Source organism: Trachemys scripta, chromosome 9 (genome assembly GCF_013100865.1).
Source record: "Trachemys scripta elegans isolate TJP31775 chromosome 9, CAS_Tse_1.0, whole genome shotgun sequence".
NCBI classification, from domain to species: Eukaryota; Metazoa; Chordata; order Testudines; family Emydidae; genus Trachemys; species Trachemys scripta.
The window spans coordinates 42464227-42485143 of record NC_048306.1 but is presented as its reverse complement, the minus strand read 5'-3'; the positions used below and the strand labels follow the sequence as shown (position 1 = coordinate 42485143).

At 51.0% G+C, this 20917-nt stretch overlaps 1 protein-coding gene across 4 annotated transcripts; it reads left to right on the top strand.

Annotated features, from left to right (window-relative positions):
* The first annotated feature begins 3533 nt into the window (after positions 1-3533).
* On the top strand, positions 3534-17655 carry SLC25A14 (solute carrier family 25 member 14). Of its 4 annotated transcripts, none has more exons than XM_034781450.1 (9): positions 3575-3795; positions 4650-4797; positions 5865-5959; positions 8741-8826; positions 9580-9675; positions 12180-12304; positions 13409-13544; positions 14125-14205; positions 17177-17655. In XM_034781450.1, the coding sequence occupies exons 1-9, from the start codon at positions 3732-3734 to the stop codon at positions 17216-17218; spliced, it is 873 nt and encodes a 290-aa protein (XP_034637341.1). In that variant the 5' UTR covers positions 3575-3731; the 3' UTR covers positions 17219-17655. The 4 variants fall into 4 exon arrangements, with proteins under 4 accessions (XP_034637342.1, XP_034637340.1, XP_034637341.1 ...); XM_034781452.1 differs by lacking the exons at positions 3575-3795; positions 14125-14205; positions 17177-17655 and adding exons at positions 7745-7923; positions 8142-8185; positions 13645-14118 and having other exon boundaries at positions 4779-4797; XM_034781451.1 differs by lacking the exons at positions 14125-14205; positions 17177-17655 and adding an exon at positions 13645-14118 and having other exon boundaries at positions 3534-3760.
* The last annotated feature ends 3262 nt before the right edge of the window (positions 17656-20917 follow it).

Below are 20917 nucleotides of genomic sequence, written 5' to 3'. Positions count from 1 at the left end.
GCAGTAGCATAAAATCCCTCCTTGGCAGCTGTACTGGATTGCTTTACCTGTAAGGGATTAAACAGTTCAAATAACCTAGTTGGCACCTGACCAGAAGGACCAATGAGAAAAGAAGATACTTTAAAATCCGGGGTGTGGGAAGGATTTGTTGTTGTTCTCTTTGTTTGTTCCCTCTCCGGACAAAATATACCTGGAATAATCCATCTAAAACCACAAAAATTGTAAGTAGGGCAAGGAAATGCATTAGGTTAGCTTTTGTTTTAGCTTGTGAATTTTCCTATGCTACAGAAGTAGTTTTATTCCTGGTTTTGTAACTGTGATGCTGAGCCAGAGGGGATTCCTCTGTGTTTTAAATCTTTTATTTACACTGTAAAGTTACCTTCCATCCTGATTTTGCAGGTGTGATTCTATTTTTTTCTTTATAAATAAAGTTCTTCTTTTAATAACCTGATTGATTTTCAGTGTCCTGAAGACAGTGTCTGGTCTGTGCTCACATTGCTAAGGCAATTGGTTGGTATATTATTCTCAAGCCTCCCCAGGAAAGGGGGTGAAGGAGCTTGGGGGGATATTCTGGGGGGATAGGGATTCCAAGTGACCCTTCCCTGAATTTTTGTGTAAATCACTTGGTGGTGGCAGCAATACTGTCCAAGGACAAGGAAAGGAATTTGTGCCTTGGGGAAGTTTTAATCTAAGATGGTAGAATATAAGATTAGGGGTTCTTTCATGCAGGTCCCCACATCTGTACCCCAGAGTTCAGAGTGTGGGGGGGAACACCCTGACAGCTAGGTTCCTGGAATTTGGCTCCTAGAGTAGGGGGAGGGGATGTCACCCAAGCCCAGCACTTGTGGTACTGAAAGAAGCTGTCACAGAAGATTGTGCAGAGCTGCACATTGTGATCATCCCTCTCCTTTCTTACATGCTTTAAGCAGTGAAATAGTTTACACTCTAATGGCAACATTTGTTATCAAGGAGTATCTTAGTCTCCATCAAGATGAGTTCTGTCTCATGTGGCCAGGGCCTGGGCAGTGCACAGTCCGCTGCTGACCCTGTGTGTAATGGCTAAGTTCTATCACTTCAAACCTCGTCAGTTATAATTCTGACCAGTCCCTCTGCATAGTGGTCCAGTTTCCAGTGCTATGGGATCCTGCCAACTTCTGTGAGCTAATGTCACAATGGGCAATGGCCAGCTGTACCCACCAGCATTGTTCACCTGGGCAGTAAGGAAAGGATTAACAGGCCCTTTACGGGTCTTAATGCTGTTACTGAGTTTGAAATGTTTCACAATACTTGACTAGAAATTTTTTAAAATTATCTAGATGTCTTGCTATAGCAAATAGAAACTTTTTTAGCTGCCGCCAACTTCACTCAATTTGAAACAGTGAAAAGAATAAACTTTAGTTTGAATAAGATGTTTTAAACTAAAACATATATTGAGAAAAACATACCAGGGCTATCAATCCATTCAGGTGAATGATGGCCCATAGATGTGGTTGGTTGGTATTTTCATGTTGACCAATACATGCTGGCTAGCATATATATTGTATTATGTATTATCTGCACCATATAGATTAGAATGCATTAAGCACAAATATTTTATAGCAGTTATGTAGTCTAAATTGGTCTATACCTTTACTATAATTCTGTTAAGTATCTCATAATACCTTGCATGAGTTGAAGTAAGCTTGGGTTAAGTAGATACAAAAGTTGTCTGGATCAGGGCCTATGATTATTTTACCATAGCAACAGGTAGGGATTTTCACAGGCCAGTACTGGAGAGTCCCAAAGGACCAGGATGGATATGATTGTTCTACCTTAGTACAAATCTAGGAGGTGCCTTCATGCTCACTGGGACCTGGAATGCATGTGTTCAGAACAAAGAGATGAGGGGTACACCATGGTACCAGAAAGATAAGGTAGAAAGCTGAATAGTTAAATCTAGTTTCAGATGACATATAACGTACCTTTTATCTGTAAACAGGTAGAGTATAAAAAGATGGCTTGAGGGGTGTAACCTTGGGAGCATACCTGCTGCATAAGGTGAATGTAACAATGTTGTACAAGGTGCTTTAATGGAGATAGGTTCACTATGATACCATTTTCCTGTACTAGATTCTTATTGGCTTATAGCAATAAACCTGACATTGGTTGTTTGGTCTCTTTATATATATATATATATATATATTTTTTTTTAATCTTAACCAAAGTGTGGTCAAGCATTTCACTATAACATTTATCAACACTTTATGTTGTTGAGATAATTAAAAAACCTAATTTTTTCAATCTTTCCTCATAAGTCATGTTTTCTAGATCATTAATCATTTTGGTTGCTCTTCTCTGGACTCTCTCCAATTTGTCCACATCTTTCCTGAAACGTGGCACCCGGAACTGAACATGATACTCCACGTTTGAGGCCTAATCAGAGTGGAGGGATTACTTCTCGTGTCTTGCTTACAACACTCCTGCTAATACATCCCAGAATGTTGCAAAAATACCAAACATCAGTGTTATACTCATTTAGCTTGTGATCCATTATGACCCCTACATCCCTTTCTGCCATACTCCTTCCTAGGCAGTCATTTCCCATTTTGTATGTGTGCAACTGATTGTTCCTTCCTAAATGGAGTACTTTGCATGTGTCCTTCTTGAATTTCATCCTATTTACTTCAGACCATTTCTCCTTTGGTCCTAAGCCATATGCAACTTCTGAAGTATTCCACACTCATGGGTGCCACACCATCTAGAATGGCAGCAAGTCCTGCTTCTTTTGTCCCTGTGCCCATTGCAGAATGGGTTCCTACTGTACTCTTGTGCCAATGTACTGCCAGTCTCACATCACTGCAGTAGCAATCTGTCTCCCAGGGACATGTTTATCCCTATGGGGGGTGGCACTTGAATCACATTTGACACCTTTCCTCGGTGGGCGTGGCTTCAGCCAGCCGGGCGCAGAGGTAGGGCCAGACATCAGAGCATTCCCAGAAACGCTGGGCCTGCTGCCTGGGGCGAAGAGGTTCCCTGGCTGCAGCAGCTAGTGCTCTGTAAGTGCGGCAACACAAACCTGGCGAGGCACCTTGCAGAGGCCGGGCCGGTCTGACCCCCCGGCGCTGACTGCGCGGGCGAGGGGCGGGATTTCTCCCCTTTCCCTCACGCGCAAAGGAGGCTTCCCGCAACACTCGCCCTCAGGCTGCGCGCAGTGGGGCCAGGACTCCCCGGATTCGGAGCACCAGCGCAGCCAGCCTGGGGACCACCCGAGCTGTCTGGACAGGAGAAGACGGAGTGGGTCCACGGTGGTCGTGCCGAGCGCGTTGCCAGGACAACCACCCATAACAAACCTGATTGGGCCAAAAAAGTAAAACCCGCCCCAGCACAGCGGGGAGCGGGGTCCGTGCGTCACCACGCTGGGCGAAGGGGCACTGTCCAATCGAAAGAGGCGGCCCCCGCGCGGCCCTGCTGCACCAAGGGACAACAAGCCCGACGCCGCTGATCTCCGGTCAGCGGTCGCCACGTCACTGCTCAGCGCCGTCGCTCGCGCGGCTGTGCGTCCAGAAGGCGCGACCGAAGGACGCCCTAGCCCCGCCCCCAGCCTCTCTCGCGGGAACTCCGCCCCGCGCACGCGCATCCATTGCCGCGTCGAATGTGTTCTCCCTAGCTGGGGTACCGGACCGTTTCAGGCACGCGCTGTCGTGACGTGAAGTCCCGTGTCCGGTCCGTCCCGGGCCCCGCTCCGCCATGCGATGTCCGCGCTGAACTGGAAACCTTTCGTGTACGGCGGGCTGGCCTCCCTGGTGGCCGAGTTCGGTGAGGCGCGGGGTCGCGCCCCTGGGCTGTACCCCGGGAGCCTTTAGCCGGGGGCGGGGAGCTGCGCCCCTCCCGGCAGGCTGGCCCCGGGAAGGGCTCGTGGTAACGGCGGGCAAGGCGCTGAGGGGGAGAGTGTGAGCAGGCCAGGGGAGTGGCGTTGGGTCTGTAGGGTTGCACGCTTCGGAGAGGGTGTTTGCAGAAAGAGCAGAGAGAAGCTACAAGACCGATTTGAGCCTGGTCTGGCAAACCAGACTCTGTAGCTCGCCTGAGACAGTTAAGATACTACACGCACTCGTGTGGGGAGATTTTTGGCAGTAGAGAGCTCTGTGTCATAGCAGATAAAGGCAGAATAAGCTCTAGTGGCTGAAAGCTAGATAAACTCGGACTGGAAACGAGGGGCCGCTTTTTACAGTAAAGACAATTAACCATGGGGCCAACTTCCAAAGATGAATTCCCTACCACAGTCTTTAAGTCAAGGCTGGATCTCTCTTTCTAAATAGATCTGCTCTAGTTTACCCACATATTGTTAGTTTCAATACAGGAATCGCTGGCTGAAATTCTCTGGCCTGTGTTGTGCAAGAAGCCAGTCTGACCATCACAATGATTGGTTCTGGTCTTGTAATATAAAGTACCTGTCCTTGTCCCAGGGGCACAAAGGAGGTGGGATGGGAGGCAGCCTCTCTGTGTGACTTTACTCTGTGCAGTCTGTTTGAGCTCTTTAACACAAGAGATTTGTTTGAGGTGCTGGCCCTCCGGGCGCCAGAGACCTGATGGGTGCTAGTCTGTTTCCTGGGGTGCTGTTCCCCCTCACCTTGCAGGGACTGCAGCCTGACTGGAGCCTTTCTCCATTTTAGGGACCTTTCCTGTGGACCTCACCAAAACGCGCCTCCAAGTGCAAGGTCAAAGCGTTGATGCTCGCTTCCAAGAGATCAAGTACCGGGGCATGTTTCATGCCTTGTTCCGCATCTATAAGGAGGAGGGGATTCTGGCTCTCTATTCCGGGTAAGGTCTGATGCCTCTTTTTCCCAGCAAAAGGCTCTCTGCTTGATATCCTAGGTGTGCAGAGTCCCCTTCCCCACGCACCTTGCCCTGCTGCACCCTTCGGGGAGAGGGCTACAGTCTGACCTGTGGCCATGTGCTCTCCCTTTTCCCATACTGAGCCACCGCCACATCTTTTCTACTGAATGTTGATTAAAAAGCCTGGGAATGCAGCCTGTCACTGCAAGTCTAGGTGAAACTCCTTCTAGTCCTTGGACTCTCCAGCAGCTAGTCTGTTTGGTCAGTGTCCCAAGATGATGTATGGGTCTCAAATATCCAAATAAAGACCCAGGAAGTCCCAGAGGAGATGGGGAGGGAGGCAGGCCGGCCAGCCTCTTTGTTCTTTCTCCAAAAGCCTGCTAGGCTGCTATAGTCTAAACATATTTGGGTCTGGCTCTTTTGGAGATGTGTTGCCAGTCCATCCCCATGCCATGCCAAGTACGTGCAAAGTCGTACTTCTCAGACAGCACTTTGCCTCTCTCACTGGCGTTAGGCATGTGGGTGTGATAGCTGGCCACCTCTTGGGAGCTGCTATCTGTATAACAGTGACATAAAGGTGGGGAAGTAGGGGGTAACTGTCTCCTTGCTGAGTGTCTTGTAAAAGCCCCTTCAAAGCAGTTTTGTGTCAGGCACTAGAATACGGACAGCAAGTCCAGGCTTCTCCTTTTCTTCATGTTCAGAAGGGCTGAGTTTGGCACTCAATAATCTTTGAACTGGTAATTCTGCCATGAGCAACCCGCAGCGCAGACAGGGTCTGTATGAGTCCACCCTGCTGAAGGGCTTATCCCTTACCATGCAGCATCCTCTGCTATTCCAGTCTTGGCCTGTTCTCAAAATCCATGGAGGTATTGTGATGCTGAGCTCCCTTGTCAGTGCACGGGAGCCCACAACAGGTGTGCGTGTTACATGAGCTGTGCATACTGGAGCCTGTATCTGAGGGGGAGTGAGGTATGCTGGAGCCTGCAGGTGCACAGTGGTGCTAGCAGGCCGTGCAGCATGTAACCAGATCTTGTGTTTATTTGCCCTTGCAGGATTGCTCCTGCATTGCTGAGACAGGCATCTTATGGCACCATAAAGATTGGCATTTACCAGAGCCTGAAGCGGCTGTTTGTAGATCGCTTAGAAGGTCAGTGTCAGTGAAGCCTCATGTTGAGATACCTGTGGGACTGTCACAAAGGGCACAATGTGAAATCTTGAGGCCAGGCCCCCACCCATTCAATTTCTTGGTTCTTTCCCTTCTCTACCCAGCCCAGCTGCTGAATCCCAAAGAAGCTGAGTTGTATTCCGTTTCCTGCTGTCCCAACACTGGGGATGATTTTTTTTTTTTATGTAATGATAACGGTCCCAATGTGCTGGTTGCTGCTCAGACTCACATGAGAGGCAGGCCCTGCCCCCAAGTGTTCCCCATCTAAACAGAAAAAAGGGTGGGGAAAGGAAGAATTATCCCCATTTTGCAGTTTCAGAATTGAGGCCTAGATAACACCTCGCTGTGACAGGTTGGATCACAGAAACCCCCTTGGGAGCTGCCACCAGATGTGCAAAGACTACCCCTGCTTCTGTTTTCCCTGCCAGCTCAGGACTCCAGCACCCTGTCTTGCTGAGCCAGCCACTCCTGTCTGGCTCCAACACAGACCCAGGGTCTGAATCACTTGTCCCAAAGCTGCAAGTTTACCTGAAAACAGCTCGCAGTAGTGTGCTTGTCTTTAGCACTCAGATGCCCAACTCCCAATGGGGTCTAAACCCAGATAAATCCGTTTTACCCTGCATAAAGCTTATGCAGGGCAAACTCATAAATTGTTCGCCCTCTATAACACTGATAGAGAGATATGCACAGTTGTTTGCTCCCCCAGGTATTAATACATACTCTGAGTAAATTACTAAATAAAAAGTGATTTTATTAAATACAGACAGTAGTATTTAAGTGGTTCAAAGTAGTAACAGACAGAACAAAGTAAGTCACAAGCAAAATAAAATAAAATGCGCAAATCTATGCCTAATCAAACTGAATACAGATAATCTCACCCTCAGAGATGCTTCAGTAAATTTTTCTCAGACTGGACACCTTCCAGGCCTGGGCACAATTCTTTCCCCTGGTGCAGCTCTTGTTGCAGCTCAGGTGATAGCTAGGGGATTCTTCATGATGGCTTCTCCCTCTCTCTGTTCTCTTCCCCCCTTTATATATCTTTTGCATAAGGCGGGAACTCTTTGTCTCTCTGGTTTTCCCCCCCCCCCCCCCCCACTGGAAAAGCACCAGGTTAAAGATGGATTCCAGTTCAGGTGACATGATCACATGTCACTGCAAGACTTCATTACTCACTTGCCAGCACACACATATACAGGAAGACTCACAGGTAAATACAGCCATCTGCAGACAATGGGAGTCATCAAGATTCCAAACCATCATTAATGGTCCACACTTTACACAATTACAATAGGCCCTCAGAGTTACATTTTATATTTCTAGTTTTAGATACAAGAGTGGTACATTTATACAAATCAGATGATCACACTCAGTAGATTATAAGCTTTGTAATGATACCTTACAAGAGACCTTTTGCATGAGGCATATCCCAGTTACTTACATTCACTTATTACCGTATTTTCTCTAAAACTATCTCAGTTACATTATATTGACTTATTATCAAGTTTTTATAAAACCATATAGACTGCACAACGTCACACTCGCCTTCCTCAAAGTATCTGATTCTTATTTATCATTCCAGTTTCCCAGCTGTTTTCAGGACAAAGCCCCTTCCCACTCCACCCCACCCCCCGGGACTGCCCCTGCACAGTAGCAGTTTAGTTAACCAAGCCTTAACCTTTCCCATCACCCTGCCAGAGGCTTTGAGCCCCAGTGCCATTGCTCAGAGTTTATCGTCCCCTTAGCTCTGTGCCTTCTCCCTTTCTCCAGAGCTGGACGTGTGTGAACAGTCCTGAGATGTGCTTTCCTGGCTGCTCTGGGGCAGGCCACAGGATCTCCACTCTTCTCACCTACACTGAAGCAATAAAAATCCAATGCTGTTTCTCTCAAGGAGCTCTGAGCGTTTGACAAACCCTGATGGATTTGACTTGCAGTCCCCACCTCAAGAGGTGGGCCCCTGAGTTACTGATGAGGAAGGACTTGCCCACAGCCATGCAGCAAGCCTGGGATAGAATGCAGTCCCAGGTGCTGCCCTAACTAACAAGTGATGGTCCTTCCCTGCATCTGACTCCATGGAATGTGAATTGGGTCACAAGTTGTCTGTTTCCATTTGCTGCTGCAGCACTTCCAGCTTGGTAATGAGTCCTAAATGTTTGTTTCTCTGCAGGGCTGGGGCTGCCAGTGGCCTGGTCTCCTCTGGAGAGTGCTGCGGTCAGTACCATTGCCCTTTCCCAGCATAACCACTGCTCTAACTCTTTCTGAACTAATTGCTCCTAACCCACTCTGTCTGGGCTGTCCAGTCTCTGTCCTGTGTGTGTTTCGGATGCAGCCGCTAAGGATTCCAGCTCAAAGCTCTACAGCACTGGATGACCCAAAAATCATTCGCAAATCCAGTGGCCATGAAATCAGCTCACAATGCCATTGGCGAGGTTGAAATTACAGATAATTGCCTCTAGAAATGAGGTGCTTGGCAATCTTCTTCTTTCCTGATCTGCCAGGCTCTGAGTTCAGAGACTGCCTTCTCCTCTGTGGAATACTGCTGAAGCCCCAACATCCCTGCCACTGTCTTCAGGCCCTGGCAGCTAGGGGACAGGTTTGTCAACAGTGTACAGTTAATTGGTTGGTCTCTGCACCCCACAGCTTTGCTCTCTGCATTAGCAGCTGGACTTTTCCATCCTTTCCTTCCCAAAGCTTTTCAGTTTCTCTGGTAGGTCCCTGCATCACCATCTCTGGGCTCTGACCTTCTTTCCCCCTGCTTGATTGCAGATGAGACGCTGCTAATCAACATGATCTGTGGGGTGGTTTCAGGGGTGATCTCGTCCACGCTGGCCAACCCGACAGATGTGCTGAAGGTAAGAGGTGCCTGTTTTGTGGGATCATCCCTGCTGGGCCAGGTCCTGATATGATTAAACTGATTCTTTCCTTTAAAGCAGCATGTCTTCCAGCTGGAGCAGACTGTCCTCCAAGCCACAGCCCAGTGCAGGAAGGAGATGGAAAATGCAGCTGCTGAGCTCTGTGGTGAAAGATCCTCTGGAGCCCAAGCCACTGGGTGAACTGCGCAAAGGGCTAAGAGTGCTGGCCAGTAGCCAGGCATGCCACAAGCCTTCTCCCCTCTTCCCCATGGCCACTACACGCAGCTCTGGTGATGCACCTCCATTCTGATCTGTAGCCCTCTGTTACTCCAGTCCTGCGAGTGACTGCAGAGCCCAGCCTGGCCTGTTCTTTGTCCTGGTGCTAGGTCCAGGGGAGCCTCATCTGCGGGAGTCTCTCTTGGTTGAATTCACATGGGGCTCAGCCTCTGTTTAAAAAAAGAAATGGCCTCCCTGGCTTTGTTCTTTGTCTCACCTCTGAGCATTGAGGTCCATTAGCTAGTCCTATAAGGTCCTGCCCTCTCCAGTCCATTGTCATTTTCATGGTGCTGCGAGCTGCTAGCCACTCCTCCAAATTCACTTTCCTGGCCCCTGAATAACTCTTCCACTGGGCAGTTGGATGTTGCTCTGCTATACGTGGCTATTTTTCCCCTCCTAGATGGGAGCTGAATCTGTATGTTGACATAACTGCTTTGCAGCCACTGCTGCCTGATGGAATCTGTCCCCTCATTTCAGATTCGAATGCAAGCTCAAGGCAGCTTATTCCAGGGGGGCATGATTGGCAGCTTCATCGATATCTACCAGCAGGAAGGCACACGGGGGCTCTGGAGGGTAAGCACCCACTGCTGAGAGTCCTTTCTACTCAAGCAGCAGAAGAGTAAGCTGCTTCCTCAGCTGCCATTTGCTGACTAAAGCCAGGTGGTGAGTTCACCTTCTGATCCCAGTGTGCTGCTATCCCTTGGCGTAAGTGAAGCATCTGGAGAGTGAACGGGCCAAGGACAGGAGCAGCCTTGCTGTTTTGTCTGCTGTCCATGGAGAAACTGTGGCTAAAGTCACTCTGTGTATGTGCTGGATTGGGACACAAGCAGGATGTGAATGGAGCAGGTCCCCTCATGCACAGAGTCCAGTCTTTTCCAAAACCTGCCCCTTTCCCAGAATGTACAGTCGCAGAATAGTTAACATGCAGAGTAGGGTCAGGCAGTTTGCTTCTCCCTGCAGGACTCCTTGTTCCTCCCCCTAGCTCACCTCTTGGAGAGTGACTCAGCCTGGGTATCTCTGAGTGGGTTTTGAGCACTCCCTTGTGACATAGTGGAGAAGAGTCTGCAGAGCTCAGCAGAATAGCTCGTAGTCTCCTCATAGAAGCCTGAGGCTGAGCATGCTGTCAGGAGGAGGAATTCTCAATGTCAGCAAGTGGTTTTCCTTGAATGTCCTCACCAGAACACTTCAGTATAAAGACACATTGTTTGAAGGTGAGAAAATCCACTGTTAATGTTCTGCACCAGCTTCAGCTCTGCCTCGTGTCCAGCCTGAGACCCCCCTATCCCTTGTTGCCTGGAATTTGTCCTGTGTGTATGAATGACAGCAGGATGGCAGCTTCCTGCTGACTGCTGGAAGGGCAGATTGTGAAGACAGGATCTTGAGCTCAAAGGTGTTAAGATTCTTTAGAGCCCACTTGTTACTGTTAGCCACGCTGCTTGGGGTTTGTGGTAAGATACTTTGGCTTGCTTTTACTATAGTGACCTGTAGAAATTCTTCCATGGACTTCAACCAGCAAACCCAAACTGGAGCGAGCTCCAGTACTGGGATTCCCAAGTCAGACGGCTTTCCCAAATGGAGCGTTCCCCTTTATCTCTTCCTTGCATTCAGTACAATCCTTCAGAGGGAAGATACTTGTCCCTAAGTCTCTCACTTGCTCCAGAGCCTCCTGGGCTGGAAGGGAGGGGTGGGGTCTGGGGTCAGTCTCCCCTGCTGGTTTTGGCTCAGTGGTTACTGTTAAGATTATTCCTGCTCTCTAGACAAACGCACACGAGAGGGAAGAGAGGATAGAAATGAAAGGAAAACATCTGTCTCATGGACACGTGCTGCAGGCAGGATACAGTACACAGTCAGGTCAGTCACAAGTGGGTGCGTGCTAGCCCTGGCCCCAGCTCACTCTCCTGGTCTAAGAGCTAGCAAGCCCTGGCCACCTCCTGCCATCTCTCCTTTGTGCTGAGGTGAGCCTGCTTGTGCTGCCTCAGCCTGTCATACTGGTTGTGGCAATGGTAGTGTGGAGGTGAATTAATGCTGTAGCTGGCCAAGTTTGGAAATAGTTACACAGAAGCCAAAGAAGATAGGGAAGAGGATAGACATGAAATAGCTTGTGAGGGATGGGCGATGGGATTCTTAAATCAACCTCCCTCAGGTCATTGCAGATTGGTGTGGTCTGAGGGCCGCAACTCCTCATTGGCCTGTTTGCCAGCTGGATGTATTGAAGAATTCCCCCAGCATACGCAGGCCAAAGGGTTTTCCTTTGGGTGAGATAGTGGCCTCCAGGACATTGATGCCCTTACACTTCACTGCAGTGCCCCGAAGGGGCAGCCATCACTGTCCCATCTACTTTGCCAGTCCATTGCCCATGTTTTTTCTCTGACCCAGGAATTTCTCATCCAGTGTTGTGAAAATGGGTCATCTGTTTGGAGTCCTTGAGGGTTGCTTCGCAGTCAGTTCAGGTGGCTCTTTCCAACTTACTCTTGTTTCCTTCAGCTGTTTTATAACCTGTTCTCAGGCCAGAGCGACCGTCTGCCAGCTCAGCCCCACTTTTGCAAGTCTAGTAAAACATGAAGGATTCCCAGATCATAGGCCTTGGTGCAACAGAGACTGGGGTCTGACAGGAAGGACTTGGCCCCACATGGCCCCTGCATAGCTGCATCTTGTTTCTGGTTAATCTCTGCTGGCATCTAGTTTTGTTAGGTGCTGCCCAGTGGGAGAAGTTGAGTGATTTGAGGGCTTCAGCTGGGGTCTCTGGGAGCAGGTGAGGAGCCTGATCCAGCCAGGCTACAGGCCAGGGGGCAGAGTGGTAGGAGACACAGTTCATGTCGCTAGTGAAGTGATGCCAGGCATAACGCTTTAAAACCGGGAAGGGGAGTCATGCCCAAAGGGAGGAGGGCTCTGGGAGTAAAACCAAGATACAGCGGGCTTCCCTTATCCAAGGGCAAGTGCAGCTGATGAACTAGGAAGGCAGCCAGAAGGTGTGGTCAGTGGGCTGCAGGGCTGACTGCCATGGGAGGGCTTTGCAGAGTGTCTAGGAGGGAGGAGGCCCTGCCTCCAGTGGTAAATTGAGTGCTTGTGTTTGGTAGGGTGTAGTCCCCACGGCGCAGAGAGCTGCCATTGTGGTTGGAGTGGAGCTGCCAGTGTATGACATCACCAAGAAGCACCTGATCCTCTCAGGGTTCATGGGGGATACGATCCTTGCCCACTTCGTGTGAGTACCTGCAATCCCCTCTACTCTCTTTGGATCCAGTGGGGGTAGGCGTTGCCAGTCAGACCTGCTGGAGAAGGGCAGGATGTAACTGTGCAGTGCAGCCTGTGGTGTTAACTCTTGACTTGTTCCTAGTTATGCTGAATGCAATGCCAGCAGTTTGGCTAGATCCTACCCAAGGGGCAAGGACTGCGGCTCTGCAGTGGCATCCACTTGGGGGGGGTCTACAGAGAGCAGTTCCGCAGCAGTTCAGCTGCCTGGCACGTGGGCAGTAGGGGGTGCAGGTCTCCCAGCTAGGATCCCAGTGGAACTTACAGGAGGAGAGGTGAAGGGAGTTGGGGAATAGAAATTCTGCAGAGCATGTGAAATGAGCTGCTGCATTCCTAGCTACTTTATTCCCCATTCCTCCCCTGCTCTGGCTTCTGATTCTATGCTGTTGCTGCAGAGTGGTTCAGTGGGGTGATTCTTTTGTCAGGGTTTCTTAGCTGGTGGTGCTATGGGGCACCCACTGAGTTTGCACCACATGGCTGGAGGGAGGAAGTCACCAGGGTACAGTGAGAGCAAGGACAAGGGAGGGGAGTAGTAACACTGATGCTTTTGCCCTGCTCTACCCTGCTGCCATTCTCAGTGTGGATCTTCTACTCTTGCAGCACTCACTCTGCAGAAGCATCCCCAACACCAGCCATGCACCCAGTCCTTGAATTCAGCCCCTGCAGGTTTCCCAAACCCACCTGCCATGACTGCAGTGCCACAGCCCTTGGCGGATCTCCATGGGTCGTGGCAAGAAACTGCAGCTTGTCCCTGAATCCAAGTTTAGGAGAGGCTTGAAACATCCCCAAGCCCCATGGGGCATTACAACCTCGGGGGCTCGGATTTAGGAGATGGTTGCAATGATAATTGTGCTCCTCCTGCCTGAGTGATGGCATGTGCATCTTGCCTGCACCATGGGTTTCTGGATGGCAACAGACAGCGTGAGAGCAGATTGAGCAAAAAAAAGTTAGCTGCACTATGTTCTTTTGGAGAGCGCTCTCTCTGTGCCCTCAGGTCTGTCTGAGGCATGTCACCAGCCTGGGTCCGGAGTAGCCTCTAATACTCTGATGCATTTAGTTCCAGTTTTACATGTGGGCTGGCCGGAGCCATTGCCTCCAACCCAGTGGACGTGGTGCGAACACGGATGATGAACCAGAGGGCAATAGTGGGGAGTGTGGAGCTCTATAAAGGCACGCTGGATGGTCTAGTAAAGGTAAGAAGCCAGATAGTGTTGGGCAAGTGGGGTCACAGCCATCAGGGCCCAGTTGAGCCTGAACACGTTCTGATGTCACATGTGATTCTGATCCCCGCAGCAAAAGGCACCAACCATGGAGCATTCTTCTCAGGGAATGTCTTGCAGTGCAACAAACATGGACTTGAGGAGCTGCCCCCGGGCCTGCTCCTGTGAAATGGGACTCTGGGAGTTGCGAGAGAGACTGTCAGAGCAGGGACAGCCCAAGATCTTATTCATAGATTCCAAGGCCAGAAGGGACCATTGTGTCCTCTAGTCTGACCCCCTGTATAACACAGGGTAGAGAACTGCCCCGAACTAATTCTTAGAGCAGCGCTTTGAGAAGAACATCTTGCCTTGCACCAGCCCAGTTAAACTGGAGTTGTTCTGTATTGGAGGATGCTACATTGTATGTGGGGAGGGGAGACCACGTCTCCAGGAATGGGCAAGAGCAACTAGGACACTACTGGAGTCGTTGTAGCAGAAAGCACCCTGTTTCATTGTGCACATGATCAGGAGCTTGGGGAGCATCTCATGGTCACTCTGTCTCTCTCTTCTCCAGACATGGAAGAGTGAGGGCTTCTTTGCACTCTATAAAGGGTTCTGGCCCAACTGGCTCCGGCTTGGCCCTTGGAATATCATTGTATCCTTTAAAGAGTGACTGGGTGACAATGTGGGTGCAGCTAGCTGGAGAAAGGCCAGGACATAAAGAACTACACAAGGCAGACATGGTTCTCGCTCTAGACAGGCACCATTGTCCCCATTAACCAAATCAAGTCATGGCTCTGTCTTCCCTGCAATGGCCAACTCAGGTGAACTTCCTGCCCTTCATGGACAGTGCTCCTGCAGGATACAGCACAGCTGCAACCTGCTGTATGGCCAAGAAACCAGCAGGGGGCGCATTGTAACTTCTAATGTAGTCTGCTGAGGGGCTAGTCCTTTGTCCCCCTTGTGTCACAAGAGTAGGGAGTTCTTCTGTGGCTTCATAATTGTAAGGAACCTTCATTAGAGTGAGCACCCTGAACTGCTTTGTTTGAGGTTCCCCATATCTGTTCTGAGCCCTTTGGGCCTGGCAGTCTCTGGGCGGGCTCCTGCTTTTGGGATGAAGTCTGGGGAAAGCCTTGGGATGCATGGGACAGGCGATCGGAACAGGCACTGTTTGCAGATAAATGTTTGCATTTATCCTGTACCTCAAGCCCTGTACAGCCTTGTACTGGACCCTTTTTTACTTTTCTGAAAAATGTCTCCTCCCAGTGTGAGAAGCACATGTACTGGAGAGGCAGAGGCAGCCAGCTGAGCCCTCTATCCTGTCCCAGCTGTTTGGGAGGGTTAGAGACTTCCCTCTGCTGGGCTTCCCTGGGGTTCGACCACTCCCCTTCCCCTTCTAGCCATAGTGCCCCCTCAAGGAAGGCTTCTGGTGGTATTTTCCTCTTGGAAGTGGCAGTGCGGCCTTGCCTTGTGTTGGCATTTAGCTGTATTGCGGTAACCCCTAACACGACTGTAGGAGAAATTCCACCAGACTTTGCCTTGCAGATTTTCTGTCCTTCTGTGAGCATGTGGCAGGGAATGGGGCCAACAGGACTAACCTGTTCCAGCAAGTGTACTCTAGAGTAACTCCTACCTGCTGGGTGCAGTCCTACACCATTCAGACATAGCTGCCAAAATAACAGTCAGCCACAGCAGTTTGCTTTCCAATCATGTGACCAGTAGAGCTGAAAATCTCCATGCACTTTCCTCCCATACAAACCTGTCCTCAGCTGCTTCCGCCGCTGCCTCACTGGTGGGCTTTACAGCATACCTTGTAACCTCAGCCGATTAGGGCTATTGGGGCCTTGTCAGAGTGTGATCACAAGAAAAGAGGCCCTAACAGAGAGTACTCACCCAGCCCAAGAGTCTCTGTTGGTGGCAGAATGGCATGGGCAGAGGCATGTCTCAAGTAGGCAGCTCCCTAGCAGTTCAGAGCCTTATAGGCCAAAACACATGTTAAACTCAATAGGCAGCCAGTGCAGATCATGGAGGGTGGTATCATGAGCTGCCACTAGTGGCACTGCTTAGCTAATGGGCCTGCATTGTGCACCAGCATTAGGTTTTCAGGTAGATGAAGTTGCAGCCTCATGGTAAATTGAACTGCAGCAATTCAAGTTTAAGGAGACAAAGGCCTCAATCACAATAGCAAGATCTGTATTTGAGAGAAATCCCATCTCCTGGCCGGCTGTAGATGGGTAAAAGCTACCCCAGTCACTGCTGCATTGGGACTTTCCAACCGCAGATGAGCATCCACCACAGCCCCCATTCCATAGACAAGTAATAAGTCTTCAGCAATCATCCTCGATCACAGGGGAGTTACTGGCCTTGGCATAACTGCGGGTTGCTTCCTCCCAGCAACACCTGTCTGGATTGAACCCCAGCCAGCCAACTAGCTTTCATCCATACCCCAGTCTCCTCCAGATGCTGGCCCAGGTATTCAAGCAGCAGTGACTGGGTTGGGTGGAATGGACAGGTGAAGGTGGGTGTAATCAGCATGCTAAAAGCACTGCAGTTTATGGCTCCTTGTTAACACCTATTGTGGCTATTAGGAATGTCTGCACAGCCCACCCCACCCCCAGACTTCAGAGCCCGAGCTCCAGCCCAAGCCACAACTTCCAAGCGCTGTCTGTGCAGCTCCTTTTAGAGCTAGCATGAGCTCCACAAGTGCAAGTCTGTCCACCCATGCTGGGAGCATCACTGCCATGGGCTATGTAGATGCAGCCATAGACACCTGGCTGGAAACCTGTGGAACTCCTTCACCACCCTGCAAGTGGTTAATGTTAGAACTCGGAGGAGGAATGGGGCATCCTAGCTTGGGTGCCTCTGCAGGATTTAATACCAGTAGCACTGTTTCTTACTCACTGTACTTGTGCAGTGGGAAGGGGTAGCTGTGCCATTGGCAGAGAGGCACCACTGGCCCTGTGAATCTGCCCCACGAGACAGCATCTAGCCAAACCCTGTGCCCTGGACAGCTAGGGGTAAGGGGTGATGTGCGGCAGCTCTCTGCAGTTAAGTAGCCCAGTGAGAAGGTTACCTGCAGGCTTCTCACATCCTGCTCTAACTGCCCAAGCACCTATAGCTTCGTACAGAACGTGGCTCCGTGTATGTTGAGGAAAAGCTTGTTGTGTCTGGGGAGGAATGTGTGACCACTCTGCAATGGGGCTCCTTTCCACAAGGGGAGTGCGTGCCCGTAGAGTTCTGTAAAGGGACTGGTGGTGTGGGAGGTGGGCACCCTAACAGACATTACAGATTAACCCTAGAAATACCAGTGCAGGGCTTCCAATGAGCCAAACCCTTCAGTGGCTCTCAGAATGCCCCAGCAAGCCCTGGTTCCAGGGAGTTGTCTGCAGCTCCCACCTATGGGATATCTCTGAGACAGCTGGCTGTGTGTGGAGTGCAGGGGAGCTCCATGGAGTGACTGACACTGGAACTCAGTGCTGATTTCCATGTTGGTTGTGAGGGTGGAGCTGCTCTGGCTTTCCTGCTGCATGTAGACTTTGGTCAGCAGCGACTGGAGTGCTCAGGAGCCTGTGTGGGGCAGGGGGCTGCATGAGCACATTGGCCCTGTTCCTTGACATGCCCCCCAGTTTTTTATCACATATGAGCAGTTGAAGCGACTCCCGTTCTAGGGCTTCCTCCAATCCATGAGCACAGCCTCCAAGACGTGCAGTTGGGAATGAGCAGCCTGAAGTTGCCGCCCCTTTTTTTTCCCCACTCATTTCATCTTCCTGTGTCTTGATGTCTTGGCATGCGTGGATTGGGACCCGCAGTCCACTGAACATCTGGTCCTTGGAGCACGTCCTGTCTGCAGTGGAGCGGAGGCCAGAGGAAGAGGTTGTGTGTTCTAGGGGAATTATTAATTGTGACAGTGTCTGGGCCTGAAGCCGTTTCTTCTGTGAAGACTAGTGCGGTGCTGTGGCCTTGCAGTACAGGTCTGGTATGTGCTGGTTGGGCGGGTGTGCATTGCTGCGCCCTGCCTGACGGGCGGGACAGAAGATGGAGCTGGAGTGAGGGTGGCCATGTTTTCCTGCAGACCTGTAACCTCATTAAACTATTTATTGATAGAGCTGTCTGGATTTGTTCGTTGCTTTTGTGTGGGTATGATTCCCACAGCAGATGGCCTGTCTCTGCCCTTGGAGAGGAAAAGGAGCAACCATTTAGTGTAGCTGCAATGTCTGATTTTCTTAGAATATACACTGCACTTTTTATAGCACCTTCCAACCCCCCTTTATCTTGGGAAACAGGCCCAGAATGCCTGGAGTTTTGCCCAGACATATACTGTATGATTCTAGGAAAGTCAGACATGGAACCTGAGACTCCTGACTCCCTGTCTGCTCCTTTGCCTACTAGATAAGTGGTACCCAAACTGTGGGGTGTACCCCCCTAAGGGGGCATGGAGAAATGTCTGGGGTGTATGGGGCAGGGAGGGAGCACCACTCAGTCTTGCTCTGTCCCCCAAACCAGCTCTTATCCCAGCTGCAGCTCCACTTCGCCCCCAGCCAGGTCCGCCCCCATTCTTGTCCGCCCCCATACCTGCTCCCCTTCTAGTCCCAGCTCCTCCCTATCCCCAGTTTGGCCCCCAGCTCTGCTATCTGCCCAAGTTTCTGCTGAGCCAACTGCAGTAATGGGGAGGAAGGGTTTGTGTGTGGGGGGCAGATTCCATTACTGGTAAGGGGGGGTGAGGAGATGACTGGAAAAGTTTGGACATCACTGTGCTAGATTGTGCTGCCTCTAACAGAGTCATTCTGAAATATTGGCAAGAAAGCACTTGAGACAAAGTGGAGCAGAATAACGTAGAAGATCTCCATGCTCAAAACATCCAGGCTGGGGCAGATCAGGAATATTGAAAGGACATGAAAGGAAGAACCACTCCCTGTGGTTCAGTAAACCTGGATAAATCTAGGAGAGTTGTACATATTTTTGTAGCAAATTTGATCATTGCTTCCTGGTTCTGGTAGCTGCAAAGTGTGGTTCATCACTGAAAATGGCTCTCCCTTCTTAAGCAGATAACGTGTGTGTATCGGTGGATCTGCTCATTGTGGTGTCAAAAGTAAGATGTTACTGTTCTGATTCCTCGAAGGCTGTCAGAGCCTGGTTCATTAAGTCTTGGTCAGTTGCACCTTGGCATACCCCTCAAGGACAACAGGTCTGCACAGGCATCAGTGAGGGTAGGAGTTGGCTGTGGAACCTTTGTGCTGCATGGGAGGAAAACCAAGCTTGCAGCACTCCCACATGAAAGCTCTGTCTCTTATTTACATACGGGGGCCACTTGCACAGGATTTACTGTGGGTATGTCTTGGGTTCCAGGAAGGGGGCGGGCGGCCCACTGCTAAAGGATCCCCCACAGCCTAAGGGGAGGGTTCACAGGACCTGAAAACCAACTGATTTCGGGAGACAACTAATGAAATAACAGGGACAGGAGTGTGGTCAAAGGGTCAAAAGAAGGGAACCTGACGGGGACACCGAGCAGAGAACCCGGACAATGTTGTATGGGTACCTTCCGGGTGTCAATGGCGTCAAGGGAGCCAGTGGACGCCGCCCAAAGGAACTCTGCCTGGATACGTGAACGGACAGAGGATCGGAAACATACCCCACAGTCACAGTAGCGGGGTAGTCACCTGCTCCTGCCCTGAGAGGCCTGAGACTGTGAGAGGGCTGCTGCTAGGAAAGCAGCAAGCCTAGGCTGAGTGGGGAAAGCAGCCTCAGCTGGGGGCCATGCCCCAATCAGGCCAAAGCTAGCTTAATAAGGGCCCAGCTGGCCCTTATAAGAGGGCAGTGGGCCAGGAGCAGACCGTTTCCCTCTAGCCGAGGAGAGAAGCTAGACCTAGCTGCCTGAGTGCTAAAGGGTACTGGAGTGAAGCAAGGCTGGGGAAAGGCCAGAGGAGCTGGGGAGCTCTGGGCTAGCAACTCCCCAGGCTGCAGGGCCTTGTACAAGGCCCTTGGAGGTACTGGGTTACAGGGAAAGGCAGCAGGTCAAAACTTCTCCTGCCTATGATGACTGGCTTATACAGATTGCAGTCGGCCCCAGTGAAAGGGGGCTAGATGGTGACTGGCAGTAGCCCATAGACTGAGGCAAGGTGGGGATAGAGTGTTGGGGGTTCCCATGGGTGGGGAGACCCTGAGACTGTGGGGGTATTGCCGGGGGCAGCACCCCAAAGACATGGGGCACTGGGTCCTGGGAGGGACATGGGGGACAGCGGCAGCGGGACACCGGCCTGCAGAGGATGCTCTGCGCTGGAAAGAGCTAATTCCCTGAGACGACCATCAGGAGGCGCCGCAGGGGTGAGTCCTGCACCGCTACAGTCTATACAGCAATTAAATGCCTGGGTCAGCTGACTCAAGCTTGTGGGGATGTAAAATTGCTGTGTAGACATTCGGGCTTGGGTTGAAGACAAACCTCTGGGATCTCTTGCCGGGTCTCAGAGCTCGGTTTCTAGCCTGAGCCCTAACATCTACGCAGCAATTTTTAGCCCTGCCCCATGAGCCTGAGTCAGCTGACCTAGGTCAGCTGCAGCCGTGCTGTGATCTCTGATTTCAGTGTAGACCTATCCTGAGACCCCCAAGCCTGTGATGTGCACTGGCTCGTTCAGGTTTAAACTGAATTGTAAAGATGATTCTCAACGGGGAAAAAGTTGGGCCTACATCACTTTTTTGCTTCTCTTTCATAGCTGCATAGAGTTAGACCACATGGGCCCATAAATCGCTGTGCCCTCCTAACTGTATAATTAGGGTTACCATACGTCCGGATTTTCCCGGACCTGTCCGGCTTTTTGGGCTTCAAATCCCCGTCCGGGGGGAAATCCCAAAAAGCCGGACATGTCCGGGAAAATCGGGACATGCGGGGCTGGGCCGGGCCGGCGGGGTGGGGCCGGGGGCCAGGACCGGGCCGGCGGTGCTCGGCCGGGGGCTGGCCCGGGGCCAGCACCCCAGGGCCCAAGCTGACCCAGGCTGGAGAAGCCGGGGGGGCCAGACTGGGCCGCACCTCCTCCCCCCACTCTCCCCCCCCCCCTTACCTGCTTCAGGCTTCCCACGAATCAAATGTTCGCGGGAAGCAGGGGAGGGAGCGGAGTTGGGGCGGGGACTTTGGGGGAAGGGGCGGGGCGTGGGCGGGGCTGGGGGCGGGGACGGAGCCCCGTGGAGTGTCCTCTTTTTGGACACTCAAAATACGGTAACCCTAGTATAATGTACCCACTCCTGCATAGATACGATAGATGCTGCACCCGGAAGGTACCCATACAACAATTCCCCTTGTCACACACCTCAGAAGGTGAAAAACAGATCTCATCTCATAATCACAGCTCAGCCACAACCTCAGAGTAATCCACACA

Bases quoted from the DNA above. Each gene is read 5' to 3' on its own strand.
- SLC25A14 (XM_034781449.1), top strand. From the start codon at position 3,732: ATGTCCGCGCTGAACTGGAAACCTTTCGTGTACGGCGGGCTGGCCTCC. The intron at 9,676-12,179 runs GTAAGCACCCAC...TGTGTTTGGTAG, and splicing joins GCACACGGGGGCTCTGGAGG to GGTGTAGTCCCCACGGCGCA. The intron at 13,545-13,644 runs GTAAGAAGCCAG...TGATCCCCGCAG, and splicing joins CGCTGGATGGTCTAGTAAAG to CAAAAGGCACCAACCATGGA.